This window comes from Muntiacus reevesi, chromosome 6 (genome assembly GCF_963930625.1).
Source record: "Muntiacus reevesi chromosome 6, mMunRee1.1, whole genome shotgun sequence".
NCBI lineage: Eukaryota > Metazoa > Chordata > Mammalia > Artiodactyla > Cervidae > Muntiacus > Muntiacus reevesi.
Genome location: NC_089254.1, coordinates 106583461 through 106603864, shown reverse-complemented (window position 1 = coordinate 106603864; position 20404 = coordinate 106583461). Strand labels below are relative to the sequence as shown.

The window sequence follows — 20404 nt, the reverse complement described above, 5'->3', positions numbered from 1 at the left end:
TATGCATTAATGAACAATAATCGTTTTTCTCTTTCTGACTTACTTCACTTTGTATTCCAGGTTCATCTACCTGTATTTTAGGTTCATCCACCTCATTAAAACCGACTCAAATGTGTTCCTTTCCATGGCTGAGTAATATTCCATTGTATATATGTACCACAGCTTCTTTATCCATTCATCTGTTGATGGACATCTAGATTGCTTCCATGTCCTAGCTATTGCAAATAGTGCTGCAACTCAATACCAGAAAAACAAACAACCCAATCAAAAAGTGGACAGAAAACCTAAGCTGACATTTCTCCAAAGAAGACATACAGATAGCTAATAGACACATGAAAAGATGCTCAACATCACTCATTATTACAGGATGAGTTTTTGTTCTAACTTATCTAGATAATTTTCCACTTTATTTTGATGCATGATGCATTCAAAAGAATACAGATATGAGCTTAGCAGTTTTTAAGGATTATCTTACCATGTGGATGGTCCTTCCTCTGAGATGTTTCTTCATTCACAGAATCCTAGAAAGAAAATGAAAAGGGGAAATGAGGCACACAGATTTAAAATATCATTTTTTCACAATGTAAAGGAGTGGAGACAAGCATATAATTCAGAGTAATTTGATGATTAGGATGTGGTCAAATCACAGTCCTGGTCACAGTCCTGTGCTGGCCTGTGTAGTTTCGTTCATAATGAAACTGATCTTGGGACCCCACTGTTGCTACTGCTGCAACAGGCTTCCCAGAAGTAAGAAGGTTGGGTTTCTCTTTGTTTAGCTCTTTCTGACTTACTTCACTCTGTATCTAGGTTCATCTACCTGTATTCTAGGTTCATCCACCTCATTAAAACTGACTCAAAGGTGTTCCTTTCTATGGCTGAATAATATTCCATTGTATATATGTACCACAGCTTCTTTATCCATTCATCTTTTGATGGACATCTAGATTGCTTCCATGTCTAGATGGGTCTGTGGGGCTCAGAAGAGCCTCACAGATGCCATCTCACCCAGGGATTATCCCTAAAGCACTTTCTAACTTTACTTCCCCACAGTCCCCACTATGAGCCATCAGAGAAGCCCATACTATTTCCAAAGTCTCCCAGGGTTCTTGCTATTCCTGGAGAAAATCCAGAAGCTTAAGGAGAGCTTCTGGACTCCGCAGAAGAAGAAACTAGTTAAGTGAGGCCTGTGCAGTGCCTTTGAAGGACAGGGAAGGGAGGAGACTGGAAATCAAGCTTCCCATGTTATCTCCAAGGTCTTCTTCCTTCACTGCACCCCCAGAAGAGAGAGGACACTTCTAACGTGAGATCCAGCACAATTTGGATCCTTCTACATCCAGACAAGCAACTGGAGACAGTGAAGGATGGACAGCCAAACACATAATTAGCATTCCCTTCACCTGCCTGGAGAAGCCTCACTCCCCACAGTTAAACTGGCATGAAACCATGGGACTTTCCTAGTGGCCCAGTGGTTAAGAATCTGCCTGAAAATGCAAAGGACATGGGCTTAATCCCTGGTTCAGGAAGATTCCATATGCTGGGGGCAACTAAGCCCAGGTGCCACAATTACTGAGCCTGTGCTCTAGAGTCCAAGTCCCAAAGCTACTGAAGCCCGGATACTCTAGAGTCCGTGATCCACAAAAAGAGAAGCCACCAAAATGAGACGCCCGTGCATTGCAACTAGAGTAGCCCCGACTTGTCCCAACTAGAAAAAGCCCACGGGTGACAATGAAGATCCAGCACAGCCAAAAATAAAAAATAAATAAATAAAATGTTTCTTAAATTGGCATGAAATCAGAAGTCTTAAAATCAACTAAAATAGCACTCCACCTATTTGTGTGAAATGGATGGCCGCAGGAAGGGTAGGGCACAAAAATGAATGAGGGGGAAAACTATTAGTATAGTAATTGTAAAATAGTACAGGCAACAAGACTCTTAAGAGTCCCTTGGGGAGCAAGGAGATCCAACCAATCCATCCTAAAGGAAATCAGTCCTGAATATTCATTGGAAGGACTGATGATGAAGCTGAAATTCCAATACTTTGGCCACCTGATGCAAAGAACTGACTCATCTGAAAAGACCCTGATGCTGGGAGGGATTGAAGGTGGGAGGAGAAGGGGACAACAGAGGATAAGATGGTTGGATGGCATCACTGACTTGATGGACATGAATTTGAGTAAACTTTGAGAGCTGGTGATGGACAGGGAGGCCTGGCATACTGCAGTCCATGGGATCACAAAGAGTCAGACATGACTGAGCAACTGAACTGAACAGGCAAGAAAAGAGGCTGACCTGGATCAGATGGTAGTTGTGGTGACAGAGAGAAGCAGGTGGCTTTCAAGTGCCTCAGTCACACAAGATGATGATGCCCTGGAAGCCAGATGCCAGCTGGCAGTGGTATCAAAGCTGACATCTGAGCTTAGGTTTGAAGAGTATGGTGAGCAGGACAGTCATTGGAAGGACTGAGAAGAGAACTGAAGTTGTACAGATTTCAAAGGGAAAAACAAAAGTCTGGACATGTTAATTTTGAGATCCATCAAGAGAGAGATGTCAAATAGCAATTGGATGGATAAAGGAATCAGAACTCAGAGGAAGGACCTAGACTGAGGGATTAATTTGGAAACTGTTAGCCACAGCTGAAGCTCCAAGCTGTAAAATCACGGAGTCACCTGAGGGAGAAAAAAAGTGTCAAGAATGGAGGAAGGGCTTGAAACCAAGCCCTGAAGATGTCAGCTGCTAGAGGTCATAGAGGTGGACTCAGCAACCTCTGCGGTAGCAAGAGAGAAGAAAACAAGGAGAGTGTGGTTTTACTGAAGTCATGGGAAGAGGGGGTCTAATGAGTCATTTGTGTGTCCAGTGCTATGAAGGGTAAAGTCAGAAAAGGACTTAAATGTATCTATTAATTTGCCAGTAAAGTAGCCTCATCTTTCCAGTTTATGGACAAATGTCCCCTTGTTGCTGTCGTTGTTTAGTCGCTAAGTCGTGCCTGACTTTTTTGCGACCCATGGACTGTAGCCTGCCAGGCTCCTCTGTCCACAGGATTTCCCAGGCAAAAAACCTGAAGTGGGTTGCCTTGTCCTTAAAAAAACAAAAAAAATCCTATGCAACATTTCATTTATTTGTGCTTTTATCTCACCAGTTCTAACAACAGAGATCCTTGGAGACTTTAACAAGAATTCTCACCTGGAATCTACTGTCTTCATCCCTTAAGTTCACCGCATATGGTCGTTCATTTTTCACCAAATCATCGACCATCCAGAGGAGCTCCTTCACCTGGGTGTCCTGCTCATCCTTAGCTGCCTTGTTGTTGAAAGCGCAGTATCGACCATCAAAGCACTGAACCAAGTCCCGAACAGGTGAGTTGCTTTTAACGTACTCCTCCAGCGAGCCATCCTTCAAATTGTCCTTCTGAGTGAAGACGATAATGGTGTGCCTCCTGGCTTTCGCTTCAAACACCTTCTGGATGTGCTCGGCTGTTTCTCCATCCTCCACCGTACAGTTGCCAATGGGAATTACCAGAAGCAGGGCCTGCAGGCTGGGAGCTGAGAGCTCCAAGCAGTGCTTAATGTTGCATTGCTTGTTATCCGCACAAGCGATGTCATCTATTGAGGAGAAAAGGTCGGGGGTGTCGATGACCACAACCTCCCTCCCCTGCGTGACCCCACTCTCTCTCTGGCACCTTCTAGTCACCGGCTGCTCACTGCACCTGGACTCGAACACAGCTTCACCCAGAATGCTGTTTCCTGTGGCACTTTTCCCTGCGCCACGCTTCCCTAAGAGAAGAAGCCTCACTTCCATCGTGGAGGAGCCCCACTCTGACTCGCTCTCCTGACTTGGGCTTTGAGTGGTTCTGTTGGGACAAAAAACAACACATCAGTAATCAAAGCTCAGCTGGTAAAGAATCCTCCTGCAATGCGGGAGACCTGGGTTCGATCCCTGGCTTGGGAAGATCCCCTGGAGAAGGGAAAGGCTACCCACTCCAGTATTCTGGCCTGGAGGATTCCGTGGACTATAGTCAGACACGACTGAGCCACTTTCCCTTTCAGTAACCAACTCACAGGGTGAATAGAGGACCAGTGTAAAAGTGTCTTCTCTTTCTGACTCCTTTCTCCAAAGATTTGGACAACTGACGTCCTAGACTCAGACTAGATGGGGACAAGGAATCCTGTTTCCCAGATTCTTCTCTGTGTTCTTGTCTCTAAAACAAACCCATGTTCTTGCTAGCTCGACCTCCATTCAGAGCTGGGTATTTCACCACCCTCCAGTTTCCTTCTTTTTGAAAATCAGATTGGAAGGAGTGGGGTTTAAGAAGTTAGAAGTGTTTATTGTAAAATTTGGGAAAACCTCAAAAATGATGAAGGAGAAAATAAAATTCATCTGTACTCCCAACACCAAAAAAAAAAGAAGCAAAAACAAAATAAATTTTAAAATAAACCCATATTGGTAAAAATGTCAAAATATTGTTGATTGCCTAAACAAACACTAACCCCTTCTCTATACACATCCCCAACTCTACATGCTGGAGGAAATCTAGACACTCACTGAGACACACAGGATAATGCTCCCCTTTTAAAAAAAAAAAAGGGGGGGGGGGGGGACACAGATGGCCATGTGCTAATTAATCCCTGGAATTCGTAACCAAGTGCATTACTCTACCTGGTTCAGGGCTTGGCCAGTGTAACTAAGGACCTTGTGATGGACAGACGTCCTTGGTCACCGTGGTGGTGGCAGTTTAATCTCTAGGTTGTGTCCAACTCTTGGCAAACCCATGGACTGTAGCCCGCCAGGCTCCTCCGTCCATGGGTTTCTCCAGGCAAGAATACTAGAGTGGGTTGCCATTTCCTTCTCCAGGGGATCTTCCCAACCCAGGAATCGAACCTGGGCCTCCTGCATTACAGGCATATTATTTACCGACTTAGCCATGAGGGTCACCGAGGTGGGCCCAATATAATCACGTTATGAGAGGTTCCAGAGTGAGAAGAGATGGGGGAACAGAAGCAGAGATCAGCGACAGAGAGGCTCGAAAATGCTACACTGTTGACTTTAAAGATGGAGGAAGAGGCCATGAGCCAAGCTGGAAAAAGTCAAAAAACAGATTCTCAGGATCACAGTCCTGCCCAGCACCTTGATTTTAGGACTTGTGGCCTCTGGAGCTGTCAAATAAAAAATCTTTGGGTTTTGAGCAATTAAGTTTGTGTCAATTTGTAACAGCAACAGTAGGAAACTAATTCATTCTCTCTCCCAACTTCCCTTCCAGCTAAGGGTGTCCACGGTTCTCTCTGGTGAGAGCGCAGGGAATACATGTTTGCGCCTTCTGGAAATGCTGTTGTTTTCCTGATGGTAGGGGCGGACTCAAGTCGAGAGTGCCTGTTGTCACCCCTTGCCCCTTCTTCTTGCATAAAATTTTAATGTGATTGCAAGAATCACAGCAGATATTGTGGGCAGTAAGGCAACAAATAAGAGGGATGAGAAGTCAACATTCATCACCAAGCTAGAGGCGGCAGAGCAGAAAGATAAAGAGGGTCCCCGATGATGTCATTGAGCTGCCGGAACACCCTTGAGACCCCTTGGTTAAATAACAATTAATAGCCTTACAAGTTAAGCTGCTGCTACTCAAAATGGGATTCACAGACTAGCAATGTTGCCAACAACTGGGGTCCTGTTAGAAACGCAGAGTCCTGGGCCCCACCCCAGCCCCCTGCATCAGCACCTGTAGCTTCACAAATTCCAGGTGATTCCCGTGAACCTTCAAGTTTGAGAAGTCTGGGTGGGAGTCACCTTTAGTTCCTAACTGATTCAGAATCCACAGAAAGAGCCAAGCTTCCTTGTCCATTTCTCCATCCTTCCCAGATGATTCTGTCAGGTACCAGGGACCCCAATTGTCCAAGTGTGCCCCAAGGTTCTCTGTTGTGTCCCCTGGATTTGGTCTATTTGTGAACCAGAAAGCCTTAATCACCAAAATCAGTATGACTTCATTAGTATAATTTTAAAATAAGTCCTACTTTTCTGATCGAGCAAGTCCCAACCCCTTGCACGTGTTCAAAATTTTCTTGCTACCCTCAGCTTTTTTATCTTCTCTAGAACTTTTCAATCAGTTGTCACTTTCCTGATGAAATGCTGAACATTATTGCATTGAATTCACAGTTTTAGTTGAAAAGAACTGACATCTCAATGCTGCTATTTTTTGTTGATCAGTTTTAAACATGTTCTAATTTCAACTGTGATTTCTTTCCAACCCATAAATTTTAAAAAGTGATTATTAAAAAATATATTGGGAGACTGACTGTCTTTTCATTTATTTTTGAATGTTATTGCTCTATGGTCAAAGAACAACATCTGTATGAAATAGCTGTCACTGGTAGAGGTTAACTTTTTGGCTGAATAAAATTTTTGTAAATGTCTCCTGTGGGCTTGGAAGGAATGTGTGGCCTGTAATCATAGGTGCTTTCACAATCAGGGACCCCACCTCATGTCTGCTCCCTTACTTCCAGTCCCCTACTATGCACCCCCACCTCCTGTCTGCCTGGAAACCCTCCATTTTACACCACTTAGCATGTCACCTCCTTGTCAAACCCTTCCTGGTTTTTCCAGATTGAACTGGACTTCTGCAATAACTTAACTTCCTGCTTCTACCCTTCTCCTAGAATCTGTCATCCTTCTATAGACAGAGTACTCTGACTAAGAGACAGACGGTATCACTCATCAGCCCCCAGTCCCCCAGTGGCCTCCCACCCATTCAAAGAAAAGGCAAAGCCTTCACAGAGGCATCACCGACTCAATGAACATGAGTTTGAGCAAGCTCTGGGAGTTGGTGATGGATAGGGAGACCTGGCGTGCTGTAGTCCATGGGGTCGCAAAGAGTCGGACACAACTGAGCGACTGGACTGAACTGAACTGAACAAGACCCTACCCGATCTGGCCTCATCCACCACCTGTTTCCACCTTGCTTTGTCTGCCTCCCTGATAGTCCTCAAATATGTGACCTTGGGGCTTCATGCTGGTGGCTCACCTGAGCTAGAACATTCTCCCCTCAGACTTATGCCAGGCAGGTTCACTTCCTTTAGGTCTCCATCAGACCATCTCTGTGGTTCAAGAGGCCTTCTTCAGTCATCCTATATTTAAAAGCTACTCTCCCCCCACACCCCACAAACACACCCCATCCCCCTGCCCTGCTTTCTTTTTCTCCACAGCACCCACTTTCAGTGAAAGGTGCATTCACTTGCTTATCGCTTTCTTGTTTTGTCTCCCCATTACTAGAAGGAACTTGTTCTGTTTCATTCACTAGCATATCTACGTCAAGAAGGCATTCGATAAATACTCGCTGTGACTGACCAGATAGTTACTGAATTGAAGGACGAAGAACCACAGCTGAAGAAGGTGAAGGAGAAAAGTCCTTATTCTGTGCAGCTATTTGAAAGTTCCCGCCTCTTATGAGAAGAGTATTGGTGGACTGTGAGGAAGGAATCAGAGAAGGTAGCAAAGGACACACACCTGCCCTCAAGAAGCTTCACCTTAGAGGAAATATAGGGCTGAGCTGAGGAGAAGCTCATCAGGGCCATGGATGGAGGCCTGGGCTCCTCCCCACAGGCATCTACTGGATCTCCACACGATGCAAGAGGCAAAGCCCATCTCAGCTCAAAACACGCACCTCCAAGGTTACGGCAAGGACAGAAGCCCAGTCACTGCTGGGACTCTTCTAAGAGCCTCTTCTGACCCAGACACAACCCTGTATAAAGACATCCTCACCCTAATTCCCTATATCCTGACTCTCCTTATTGCCATCGTAACACTGTTTCTATCTAGTGTTATTTATTGTGTTTACTTTTTTCATTTTCTCTTTGCTGCCCTTAGCATGAAACTCAATAAGCCCAGAGACCATGCCTGTCTTGTTCTATGTCCCTGAGTCCTAATATTATGTCTGGCATAGAGTATATGCTCCAGGAATGGTGTGAAATAAATGGTGAGAGTGACAGATGTGAAGAAAGGAAGAAAAACTGTTTTTAGAAGTGGGAGACTGAAGTGATGTCTCCTTTGAATAATAAATAATAAAAGAGTAATTTGAATAACTTTGAATAATAAAAGAGAAGTGACTTTACGTTGTTTCCTGATCGAGTTAAGAAGTGGTATATTTTTGTACATTAAATTTTTTAAAAGATTAGTGAGTAAATAAGCTTAAGGAAGCAGAGACCTTCAGCAGGTCAAAGAAAAAAAGAATTTATTTCCCAAGTACACATCGTTGTTTCATATGGTTCCTCATCATGATGAAATGGATGAGTGTTTATTAGACTCCCTCCAGCCAGTGATGCCATATTGAATCAGAACTAATTTTCTCTCCCTCTGTGTGTGTGTGTGTGTGTGTGTGTGTGTGTGTCTATATATATACATACAATTGCCCAACCTGTACCATTTTCTCCCAAGGGTACAGAAAATCCTTTTAAGGACAAATGGGAACCAACCCACCCCCATTCTCTCCTTGATAATTCACATTTTCCTCATCATCTCCCAGACCACTCTGGAGACCCCAACAGAGCAACGGAGAGAAAAAGACACACAGACAGACTTTCTCCAGAACTCCTGCTGACATTCTGAGGCAGCCTCCACTTTCTTCTCAGGATATAGCCCAAGGGGGAACATGGCTTCAGGCATCCATCCAAACAACGCTTCCTCCCGTATCAAGGGCAGTCCACATGCACAGAAAAAGGTGGTCAGAGAAGCTTCTGGAGCCCTTCCTGGAGAGATCTCAGTCCCAGCCCAGCAGGAGGAAGGAAAAGAGTTCACAGGTGACAGCCTAGGAAGCTTAATTTTAGATAAAATCTGAAAGTATTTTGGCTTTCTGACCAAATACTGACCACTTTCAATGCACAGTTAATGGAATCTTCATTGTGCAAGGGCTGGGAAATATCTTTTGAGCTTTTTTTTTTTTTTTTTTTTTTTTTTTTTGAGTTTTTGAACTGTGGTGTTGGAGAAGACTCTTGAGAGTCCCTTGGCCAGCAAGGAGATCCAACCAGTCCATCCTAAAGGAAATCAGTCCCGAATGCTCACTGGAAGGACTGATGCTGAAGCTCCAATACTTTGGCCACCTGATGCAAAGAACTGACTCATTGGAAAAGATCCTGATGCTGGGAAAGATTGAGGGCGAGATGAGAAGGGGACGACAGAATATGAGATGGTTGGATGGCATCACCAACTCAAGGGACATGAGTTTGAGTAGACTCTGGAAGTTGGTGATGGACAGGGAGGCCTGGTATGCTGCAGTCCATGGGGTCACAAAGAGTCGGACACGACTGAGCGACTGAACTGAACTGAACTGGGAAATAACAGGAAAGTAAATGTGGAAAATCAGTGTCCAAATGGCCGGCTTCCCTGCCCCCTGCTTCTCAAGGAGGCAGGCAGTTACCGCTGAATTCCCGAGGGCAGGTGGTGTGGGGTGGGGTACTCTGTGTCCCAGTCGTGAAATTAGGGGATTCGAGGAGCGGGTCGCGCCCCTTGATTTTCTTCCAGGCCTTCATCTCAGCCCTAGGTGGGGAGAGCAGCCTCTCCCAGACCTGCCCCTTCCTGGGAAGGCTGCCCTCGGGCGTGACCCCGGGATGGCGGGAACCTCTGGGTGCCCCCCACCAAACCCCGGCCCCGCAGGCTGGAGCGGGAGGGACACCCCAGAGCCCCCGAAAGCAAGCCCTCAGGCGGCCGTGCCCCGCCGTGGGGGTCGGCCGCCTTCCCGCCCCCCGCCCCGCGTCCAGGCACCCGCCGCACACGCACCTCGGTCCGGTGCCCCGGTCTGCCACAGCCTCAGCGCCGCCGGGTCCCGCGGGCCGCTGCCTGGGTGGAGGAGCCGCGCGGGGAGAGCAGGGCAGAGGCAGGAGCACGTCGGAGGAGGAAGAGGTTTCTAGAAATAGGTTTCGAGGGCGGTGGGAGGGGAAGTTCAGCAAAGCGACGCCAGATCCGCAGGGTGAGAACGTCAGGGTCGGGGCGGTCGGAGTCCGGGAGGGACCGCGCCCACCCAGCCCGGCGCGCCCCCAAGGCCGGGCCCCCGCGGGCCGAGGGGCGGAGCCCCAGCCGAGCTTCCGAAGGGGCCTTCGGAGGAGGAGGCTGGCTGTGCCCAGGGCCCAGGACGGGGTGCCTCCGGGGGCAGCGGGCCAGCCGTGGGGAGGGCCCGCAGGTCCCCGCCCCAGCCCTCCTCTGGATCCGGGTGGACACCCGCGAACACAGCTTACCTTCTCCCACCGCGTGCCTGCCCTCCTTCGGCCCTGCAGCAGCGCTCCCGGCTTGCTGTTACAGCGGCTCTCCTGCCTTCCGAGGGGGGCCCTCCTTGAATCCCATCCCCAGAGAAACTGGGACCTCGGACCCGCGCTGCTTACTGGAGGAAGTCAAGTTCTTTGCCCGGAGCTAGTCAAACATTTGAAATGCTAGACCTCCGATGCTTTCCTAGAGTTCATAAAAGAAAACCCTTTTTCCTGATCCCTAAGTGTTCAAAGCTTCTTACTAGAGGAGGTCGAACGCAGAGGAAGACCTTATATTATTATACTATGGTTAAAAAAAAAAAAAAAAAAAAAAAACACCTCACACTGTGTAACACTGAATCCACTATCTTGGCCGTTTTCAAGTGTACCGCTCAGCAGCATCACATGTCTTCTCCACGTTGTGTAGCGTTCCAGAACTTTTCCATCAGAAAACCTGAAACCCCAGGCCCATTAGATGCAAATGCCCCTCCTCCAGCCCCTGGTAACCACCTTCGACTTTCTGCGTCTATGGGTTTTTTTTTTTACTTTTTATTTTTCAGTGGGTTTTGTCATACATTGATATGAATCAGCCATAGAGTTACACGTATTCCCCATCTCGGTCCCCCATCCCACCTCCCTCTCCACCCGATTCCTCTGGGTCTTCCCAGCCCACCAGGCCCGAGCACTTGACTCATGCATCCCATGGTTTTTTACAACTTGGGATACTTCCTGTGACTGGAATCAGCGGTGTTTGTCCTCTGTGACTGACTTTTTCCTCTTAGCTTAATGTCCTTCCAGTGAGAGGACTTTCAGTCACCGTGCAGAGGCCCTTGAGCTTGCATTGCCTCACCAGGCTGCAGTCCTTGAAATGTCTGAGGTGGGCTGAGCCTCCAGGGACCCCGTGGAAGGAGGAGCAGTAGGGGCTGCACCGGGTTTGAGGGGCTGCTCTGTCCCCGTGGGGTCCCCCTCCTCTCTGGGCTGGTCTTCAAGTTCAGTCTGTCACCAAGAGGGACACACCTTGGAGGGGAAACTGATAAAGTCTCGCCCATCCCCTATCCTACTTATTCAGTCGCTCAGTCGTGTCCGAGTCTTTGCGACCCCATGGACTGCAGCCCGCCAGGCCTTCCTCTCCTTCACCATCTCTCTGAGTTTGTTCAAACTAATATCCTCAGTTGAATCGGTGATGCCATTTAACTGTCTCCTCCTGTCGCATTCTTCTCCTCCTGCCCTCAATCTTTCCCGGTATCAGAATCTTTTCCAGTGAGTCAGCTCTTTGCATCAGGTGGCCAAAGTACTGGAGCTTCAACTTCAGCATAAGTCCTTCCAATGAATATTCAGGATTGATATCCTTTAGGATTGACTGGTTTGATCTCCTTGCTGGCCAAGGGACTCTCAAGAGTCTTCTCCAGCACCACTCCTTAGTAAGGAGGGCCCTCCTCCAAGAAGACTCTCTCCATCCTGCCTGGGGCACTGGGTCATTTCACATAAAACCATTAAAAAACCATAAAACCATTAAAAACCATCAGGAAGAAGCCTGCCACTTGGTCAGTCAACATCCCAGCTGTGTCACTGCTGGAAGTGGAGGTCAGGTCATGGCAGGGTCACAGGCCTGATGGGATATCATGTCCCCAAAACTGAGAAGACGATGAACTGAGATCAAGAAAAGTTCCCTCCTTCTTAGATGAAACAGAAGCTGTGGGGAGCACTCTGAGGAATATCAAAGCTTCAAATAACTCATCCATGATTTAGCAAGTTGGTTATTTGCTGAGTCGACCAATTTGCAAAATGATCTTCAACACATCAGCTCCTGGGGAAAGCACCTGTTCAGGGAAGGTGGCTGTTCCTGGCTAGGCCCTGATCCAGGGAAGGATGGGACTTCTCTGCCCCCTAGTGGCCTTGGGGGTAATGACAAGGGCAGCAAAACCACTCCCCAGAAGGCAGGAGAAGGGGCCGACAGAGGATGAGATGGTTGGGTGGCATCACCGACTGGATGGACATGAGTTTGAGCAAGCTCCAGGAGCTGGTGATGGACAGGGAGGCCTGGCGTGCTGCAGTCCATGGGGTCGCAGAGTCGGACACGACTGAGCACGGAACTGGACTGACTTGACTAAGGGGGTTCTGCAAGGGCTCTACCAGTAAGACACCCTTCCTTCCCTCCCCCTCCAGACTCTCGAAGGCAGCAGCGGGAGGAAGAGGGGCCGGACTTCCAGAAACAGGATAAGCCAGGAAGGCACATGTTTTCCGAGAAAGGAAGAAGCCACCAGGACCAAACACTGTGTCAGACACAGAGGCTCAAAGACTCTCCAGATGCATCTCTGACTCAAGGAGTTCAACCAAACGAAGGGAAAGAGAATAAATGTGTGGATACAAAACATGTGTAGATGCTGCTATAGAGGTGTGTTCAGGGGGCCATGGCAGCAAAGAGGAAGCCTGTCAACCCTGCAAGATGGAGAAACAATCAAGTGGGAAAAAAAAACTCAGCAGCCAACCCAGAAGCCAACCACTTCCTGCAGCAGGTGCTAGAATGAGGAGAGCACCACGCACTGAGGAGGAGGAAACTGCATCCGGGCGCTCCAGCCCAGCCGCAGTCCTGAAGGGCATCTAGAAGTTTCCGGGAGGACTTTCAGGCAGGAGAGTGGTCAGTGCCACGGGCAGGCAGAGTAAGGCGAGCAGCTTGAGCTCATGGAGGAAACAGGCTGAGGCTGCAGGACCAGGGAGAGGCTACTGCAGTAGTCCACGCCAGGAATAAAGACCTGAACTAAAACAGTGGCAGGGAAGATGGACGATGGAAAAAGGGGCAGACTTATGATAGATTTAGGAGCTAGAGACGGCGCAAGAATAAAATAGACTCATTCAGGATGGCTGTTACAAGTGATCGAGTTGTCAGATCAAAGGGAGTGCTACTAACAACATAGACATTTCTTATTTCGGAAAAAAAAAATTATATGTTGTTTTCTTTCAAAGACAGGACATGTGTGTTTACTACAATTTTGGCAGATGGCAGTAAAAGTGTCTTGTAACTAAATTCTTATGTTTTGACAGTTTGGGGATGAAATTAAATGTCTTACTCAAATAGAGTCCTTGTTTGCTACAATATTTATTATTAGGAAATAACATGCCTGTTTATAAACACTTAACTTGAAGAAGAGATATTTTCTTATTTTTCATAAAGGTTAGTGGCTGCCCTGGGCTGACCAGCTGTGGGATGTCTGGGATCACACACTTTCTAGTGGCCTTTGTGGAGCTCAGGCTATGAGAGGCTGGGGTTTTCCAGGGAGATGAGCTTGTGGACACTGAGTTTAAGGCTCTAGAGTCAGGGCAGGCAGAGAAATCCAAAAGGTCATGACTGGTCCCTGTTTACCACATTATTCACCCCAACCTCCCACTGAAAATAACTAAAACTAAACAGGATAAAGATGCTTAAATCCTCTCAAAAACGTCCAAGAAGCAAGAAGGCAAAAAGGAACTACCAGGTCAAAGCAAAAACCTAGACCTCCGAGGCATGCTTTTCCCCATGGGCATGAGGCCATCCCGAAAGATGAGGATCTGTCTTTGTAGCCTCCACAGCAGAGGGCAACAGAAACCAAGCCCCGGGGGAAGCGTCAAGACCAACTGCAGCAGCCACTGTGGAAACAGTATAGAGGATCTTCAAAAACCTAGAACTAGAGTTGTCATAGGATCCAGCAATCCCATGCCTGGGTATATATCCAGACAAAACTGCAATTCAGAAAGATCCATACCCCTATGTTCACAGCAGTCCTACTTACAATAGCCAAGATGTGGAAGCAATCTAAATTTCCATCAACGGATGAATGACTAGAGAAGATGGGGTGTATAGGCATATACAATGGAATAGTCCTCAGCCATAAAAAAGAATGAAATAATATTATTTGCAGCAATATGGATGGACTTCAAGATTATCATACTAAATGCAGTAGGTCAGAAATGAGAAAAACAAATACAATATGCTATCACTTATATGTGGTACCTAAAATATGACACAAATGAATTTATCTATGAAACAGACTGACAAAGAACAGGCTTGTGTATGCCAGCCAGAGAGGGAAGGGTTGGGAGTTGGGATTGGTAGATGCAAACTCTTGTATATAGAAATAGATAAACAAGGTCTTACTGTATAACATAGGGAACTATATTCAATATCCTGTGATAAACCATCATCTGGAAAAGAATATATATATATTCTTTTATATATATAAATATATATAATATATATTTATATATAATATATATTTATATATTAGGTATATTGTATTTATTATATATTATATATTTATATATATTTAATATATGTTATATATAATATATATTTTTACATATATATAAAAGAATATTCTTTTATATTCATGGCAACCCACTCCAGTATTCTTGCCTGGGGAGTCCCCAAGGACAGAGGAATCTGGTGGGCTACAGTCCATGGGGTTGCAAAGAGTTGGACATGACTGAAGTGACTTAGCACACACAGAAATTAACACAACATTGTAAATCAACTCTAAGTGAATAAGATAAATTAAGACAACAACCATGATTACCATATGCAAAATAGATAGCCAGTGGGAATCTCCTGTATATTGCAGGGAGCTCAAATCTGGTGCTCTGTGACCACCTAGAAATACGGGATGGGATGGGAGGTGGGCGGGAGATTCAAGAGGGAGGGGACATATGTACACCTATGGCTGATTCATGTTGATGTATGGCAGAAACCAACCCAATATTGTAAAATAATCATCCTCCAGTTGAAAATAAAAACAACTGCAATAGCAACTACTGCAGCAGACAAAGGAAAACCAAGGCTCTGATAACAGGGACTAAAACCAAATTCAACCACTCAAACACCAGGAAAGATATTCAGGGCTGGGGTGAGCCACTGGAAAAGTACTGGTGGACATTTGGGGAAGCCTGTCACTGTGACGAGGCCGTGTGTGTTTGCTCACTGGAGCCCATCAAAGCCAGGCTTGACTCTCCCTGGCAGAAGAGAGATAGGTGGCTACATTTCAAAGGGGTAGACAGCGCCCACATCCTTGAGAAAGACAGTTCTGGGTTGTAAAACTGGCAGGAGGCTTTTAAAAAGAGCTATATCTCAAAGAGGCAGAGAAAGAATTTGTAATTACAAGTTTTCAAAAATAAATGATCCAAGGAAAGGGAGGTCAAGCGTCAGGATAGACGAGTCTGAGGCCGTCAGGCGGAGGAGAACATGAACGAGCTGGGCAAAAGATGGCCTGATTACCCCAACTCTCCATCAACCATGCCTCTGTCTGCACTACAGATGGCCCCGGCGGAGACACAAGAACCTGCCCTGTCTTTACAGTCAGATCACCATTCTCAGCGGACTCTAAGAGGGCATCATCTCTCTGTGTTGTAGTCCATTCACTCCCCCCAGCCCCATCAACCCCCTCCTACCTTCTCCTCTCCCATCTTTAAAAAAGAATATTCTTTCACCCCACGTTCTCCTCCAGTGACCGTCTAATTTATCTCCCCCTTGCAGCATGTATTTGGAGAAGGAAATGGCAACCCACTCCTGCACTCTTGCCTGGAAAATCCCATGGACAGAGGAGCCTGGTAGGCTACATTCCATGGGGTCACAAAGGGTCAGACACGACTGAGCAACTTCACTTCGCTTTCTTTCCTGCGGCATGTATTACTGATGTAGTTGTCTAGACTCAGGTGTCTCGAGGCGCTGTAACCCCCTCCCTGGAAAGGAGATGGGATGACGAATGCTGAAGGCAGCTGCTCCATCCGCAGGTGTTATCATCACACCCGCAGGATTTTATCAGAAGGACATCTGTCCCTGCTGCCTGGGCTGCTGGCTGGCAGGGAGGCAAGAGCAGGATTTTTAGTAAGCAGATAAAGGCCATGTTATTATTAAAAAAATCCTGCTCTAAGGCCACATGCTTTCCTGGTCACTCAGCTGGTAAAGAATCCACCTGCAGTGCAGGAGACCCTGGTTCAATCCCTGGGTCAGGAAGATTCCCTGGAGAAGGGATAGGCTACTCCGTCCAGTCTTCTTGGACTCCCCTGGTGGCTGAGTCGGTAAAGAATTTGCCTGCCATGCGGGAGACCTGGGTTCGATCCCTGGGTGGGGAAGATCCCCTGAAGAAGGAGATGGCTACCCACTCCAGTGTTCTTGCCTGGAGAATCCCCATGAACAGAGGAGCCTGGTGGGCTTCAGTTCACAGGGTCAGTCAGACGCGACTGAGCACAAAGGCCACACGGGGGCGCCGGGAGCAACAGCGAGGCCAGAACACGAGTAAGAAGCCAGGAGCGACCTCGGAGGCCGGGGGCGTCTTATGTCTCGGCCTCGGGTGTTCTGGCTTCGGGGGCTGAGGGCCAGGTCCCAGGCTCAGACAAACCACAGCCCAGCCATGGCCCGCCTTCCAGAGCCTTTTAGATAAATACGGATAGATAATGAAGAACAACTCAACACTAAGAACTTCTGAGCTAAACAAAAATGTCCCCAGAAGCCTAGCTTGCCGATGGCGGCCTTGAGATTGCCACAAGACCTTCCTTTGTGCCCGGGACTGAGTCAGCACTTTCTGAGAAGCAGAGAAGGAGGTTAATCGCATTATATACTTGGGAGTCGTTAAGAGATTTGATCACAAGTGTTACTGCCACACACCAAAAACACGTGAGGGAGAGAGGCGTTAACTAACCTCGCTGCGGTGAACGTGTTGCAGTGTAGACAAAGATCAAACCCCCTCACGTACACCTCTGCTGTGTGTTCAGTCGCTCAGTCGTGTCCGACTCTTTGTGACCCCATGGACTGTCGCTCACAGGCTCCTCTGTCCCTGGCATTTTCCAGGCAAGAATCCTGGAGTGACTTTCTGTTCCCTTCTCCAGGGGAATCTTCCCGATCCAGGGATCGGAACTGCGTCTCTTGCACTGGCAAGGGTTTCTTTACCACTGAGCTGCCTGGGAAGCCCAATCATACACCTTAAACTTACATATATTATATGTCAATAACATCTCAGTACAGCTAGGAAAAACTTAAAAACTGAAAAGTCACCCTTCTATTTAAAAACATAAAGCTCGCCGCAAAGACATGACACTCAGGTCCCCTGACTCCCGATCACAGTGTTTCCTGTCCTTGATGACGTGCATCCCAGAGGCCTAATGAATTATAAGAGAGCCCAGGCATCCAGGGTCCAGAGGCTTCTCCAGGGCCCCACAGAGCACCTGGAAGTAGTCTTTCGTCAGATGTTGCTGACTCTTCTAGAAATAACCCACCTAGAAATCACATTCTGCATCAGTACAGACAGGAAGCAGGTTCTATTATCTTGCTTTCAGAAAGTGGGAGCCCGCCTGGGGAGGTAGAGGAAAAACCTGCAGGGTCCCAGGCGGCAACAGAGGAGCAGGTGTCTGGCCTCTTCCTGCAGCTCTGTACGCGGTCTGACTTTTGGGCCATGAACTTCCATCGCCTCCCGCAGACGTCTAGTATGTTGCCTTCTCCTGAGATGCGCCTGTTCCAGGTGAGGCCTGAGACCCCCCCCCGAGTGGGGTCTCTCCGGCCCAGTTAGTCCTCCTCGGCTCCCCAGTTTCTGGATGCCACTGTGCCCACCCCAGATCACAGGCCTCCTCAGATTGCATCTGGTCTCAGGGCGATTCCGCACAGAAAGGAGGGTTCGGGCCTCACCGGATCTGCAGCATCTCAAAGGGAAAGATGAGGCGGGGACACTTCAGACTCAGTACTCACACCCCATGCGAGGGGGCACTCACAGCTAGTACTAGCAGGAAGGTTTCAGGCAAGGAAAACTCACCTCCATTCTGTTCACAGTGGAAATGAAGACAGTCTGGCTGCCAGTTCTCAAACCCCTCAAATTAGAGAAACAGAAACTCGTTTTATTCTTCCAGCCCGAGTGGCAGTTCTGGAGGGTTCATCAGTAGCCTTTTAGAAGTCCTGGAAATCCCGACCCGCCAATCACTGCATTTCCACACCCCTGCTCAGGTGCAGACCCCCAGGGCTGCCATGGCCCTCCCTGCTCAAGGGTCCCCCCGACTCTCCCCACCATGCGCCTCCTCCGCCGGCCAGGTGGGACGCAGGCGGCCAGGGTGGGGTGGTGCCTGTCCCGCGCTGGGACGAGGACTCAGGGGTGCAGCCCCGAAATGGACATTGAAGGAAGCGCTTTGGAAAGAGGGGGACACATGGCACTAAGTGAAGTAAGCCAGACAGAGAAGGGAAATACCACCTGATACCATTTATAGGTGAGGTCTGGGGAAATGACGCAGAGGAACTTATTTACGAAACACAGACAGACCCACAGCAGAGAAAACAAACATGGTTCCCAAAGGGGTAAGGGGGGGAGGGATAAAGTAGGAGTTTGGGATTAACATATACACACGACTATGTACAAAATAGGTAACCAACAAGGACCTACTGTATAGCACAGGGAACTCAACGCAATATTGTCTAATAACACATAAGGGAAAAGAACTTGAAAAGGAATATATATATAGCTTCCCAGGTAGCAGTAGCGGTAAAGAACCCACCTGCCGGTGCAGGAGACATAAGAGACTCATGTTCAATCCCTGGGTCGGGAAGATCCCCTGGAGGAGGGCATGGCCTGGGAAATCCCCCTGGACAGAGGCGCCTGGTGGCTACAGACTGTGGGGTCACAAAGAGTCAGACGACTGAATCGACTTAGCGCACACACACACATACACACATATATATATAAAACTGAATCATTGTACTACACCCTTGAGACTAACACAACACTATAAATCAATTATACCTCAATTGTTTTTTAAAGTTAGGAATAAATAACAACAACAAAAAAACAAAACAAAACAGGGAGACACTCCCCAACAGGCACTCATGCCTTTCTTCAGGCAGAGAAACAGAAAATTCCTGTTAGGAGCCAGTTCACCCAAGAGCACAGCTAGAAGTGGCAGAGCTGGGATTCTAACCCAGTTTTAACACCGAGACCCACGCTTTTCCAACCTTAGCCATTTCTGTGTCTTGGTCACTGAAAAGTCAGTGGAAGCACCAGCAATGCAAACAGCAGTTCCGTGGCATCCCACCCTCCCCCATCCCACCTCATCCAGAAAGAAGACCCAGAGCGTGGAGCCCAGAACCTGTCTCTCCTAGAAGCTGAATTAACACTGCATTTCCTGATGCACTCTCTAGTCATTTCTAGCATTCCTTAGAATTTTTCTAAGTTCAGGCAAACACAGAAATGACTTCCAAAAATTCAAAAGAGCAGCCATTCACTCAGAGAACTCTGTTACAGCTGAGCATCAACCTCTGAAATCCTGGCAGGGGCTCAGCATCCCCCACTGGCCCTCTTAGTATTTCAGAGGCATTGCACCCCACTCCCACACCAAGGGATCAGACTCCTCTGTAATCATAATCACACCAAAGACCTAGGATTCTCTCAGAAGTGCTTTATGTTGGTTTTCCTTTTAAACACATTTAGTTCAACAACAACAACAACAACCCTCAAGGCATTCCAGCTTAGAACTGCCATTCTCAGGGTCAAAAATTGATTCATACTCAACCAGCTGATTGTCTTTGAAGCAATTTTATTTCCTCAGTAGCATTTGGGAAAGTTTTCAAATTTTCCAGTTAATGTATCCTTAAGTCGATCCGACCACGAAGCAGTTTGGCTCAATTACCTATTTAATAATTAGATCATCTTTCCTCATCTTGAAGAGACCGGTATATGACATCACCCCTTAAGAGGGCATCCTCTGGGCTCCTCCCCATCCTCATATTTTGGACAAAAGGAAAGGGCTCAAAATCAAGACTTTAAAACAGCCTCAACCAGTTCCTCCCCCCCCCCCCAAAACTTTAGCTTCTTCAGAAGTATTAAGAAGGGAACATTCAAAGGACTAGAAGGATTGGGCTCAAACATACTTCAACTTGTTTTTACAGAAATCTTCTAACACATGACAATGGTAGACAGAAGGCTATAATGACCCCCAGCCCCTCTTACCCAGCTTCAAATCATCAACACACAGTCAATACTGCCTCATCTCTAGCTGCACCTTCTCACACCCATGCCTCAGAAGGTCTTGAAGCAAATTTCAGAGAGCATTTCATTCCCTGTGTATCTCTAAAGATCCTTTCATTATGCAAGCACAATAACCTAATTACTCATTCCATATTATCAAATATCCAATAAGTATTCAAACTTCCCTAATAACAGTTATGTTTTATTAATCTTTTTGTTGAC

General features: G+C 47.2%; 1 protein-coding gene across 1 annotated transcript in view; it reads right to left on the bottom strand.

Annotated features, from left to right (window-relative positions):
• Nucleotides 1-9869, bottom strand: part of LOC136170380 (GTPase IMAP family member 8-like) — a 40084-nt gene extending 30215 nt beyond the window's left edge. The window contains exons 1-3 of the mRNA XM_065938528.1: nucleotides 9754-9869; nucleotides 3181-3847; nucleotides 476-521 (exon numbers count right to left, since the gene is read on the bottom strand). Of these exons, the coding sequence (XP_065794600.1) occupies nucleotides 476-521; nucleotides 3181-3795 (661 nt within the window). The 5' untranslated portion in view covers nucleotides 3796-3847; nucleotides 9754-9869. The remainder of the gene's footprint in view (nucleotides 1-475; nucleotides 522-3180; nucleotides 3848-9753) is intronic.
• Between the last annotated feature and the right edge of the window lie 10535 nt (nucleotides 9870-20404).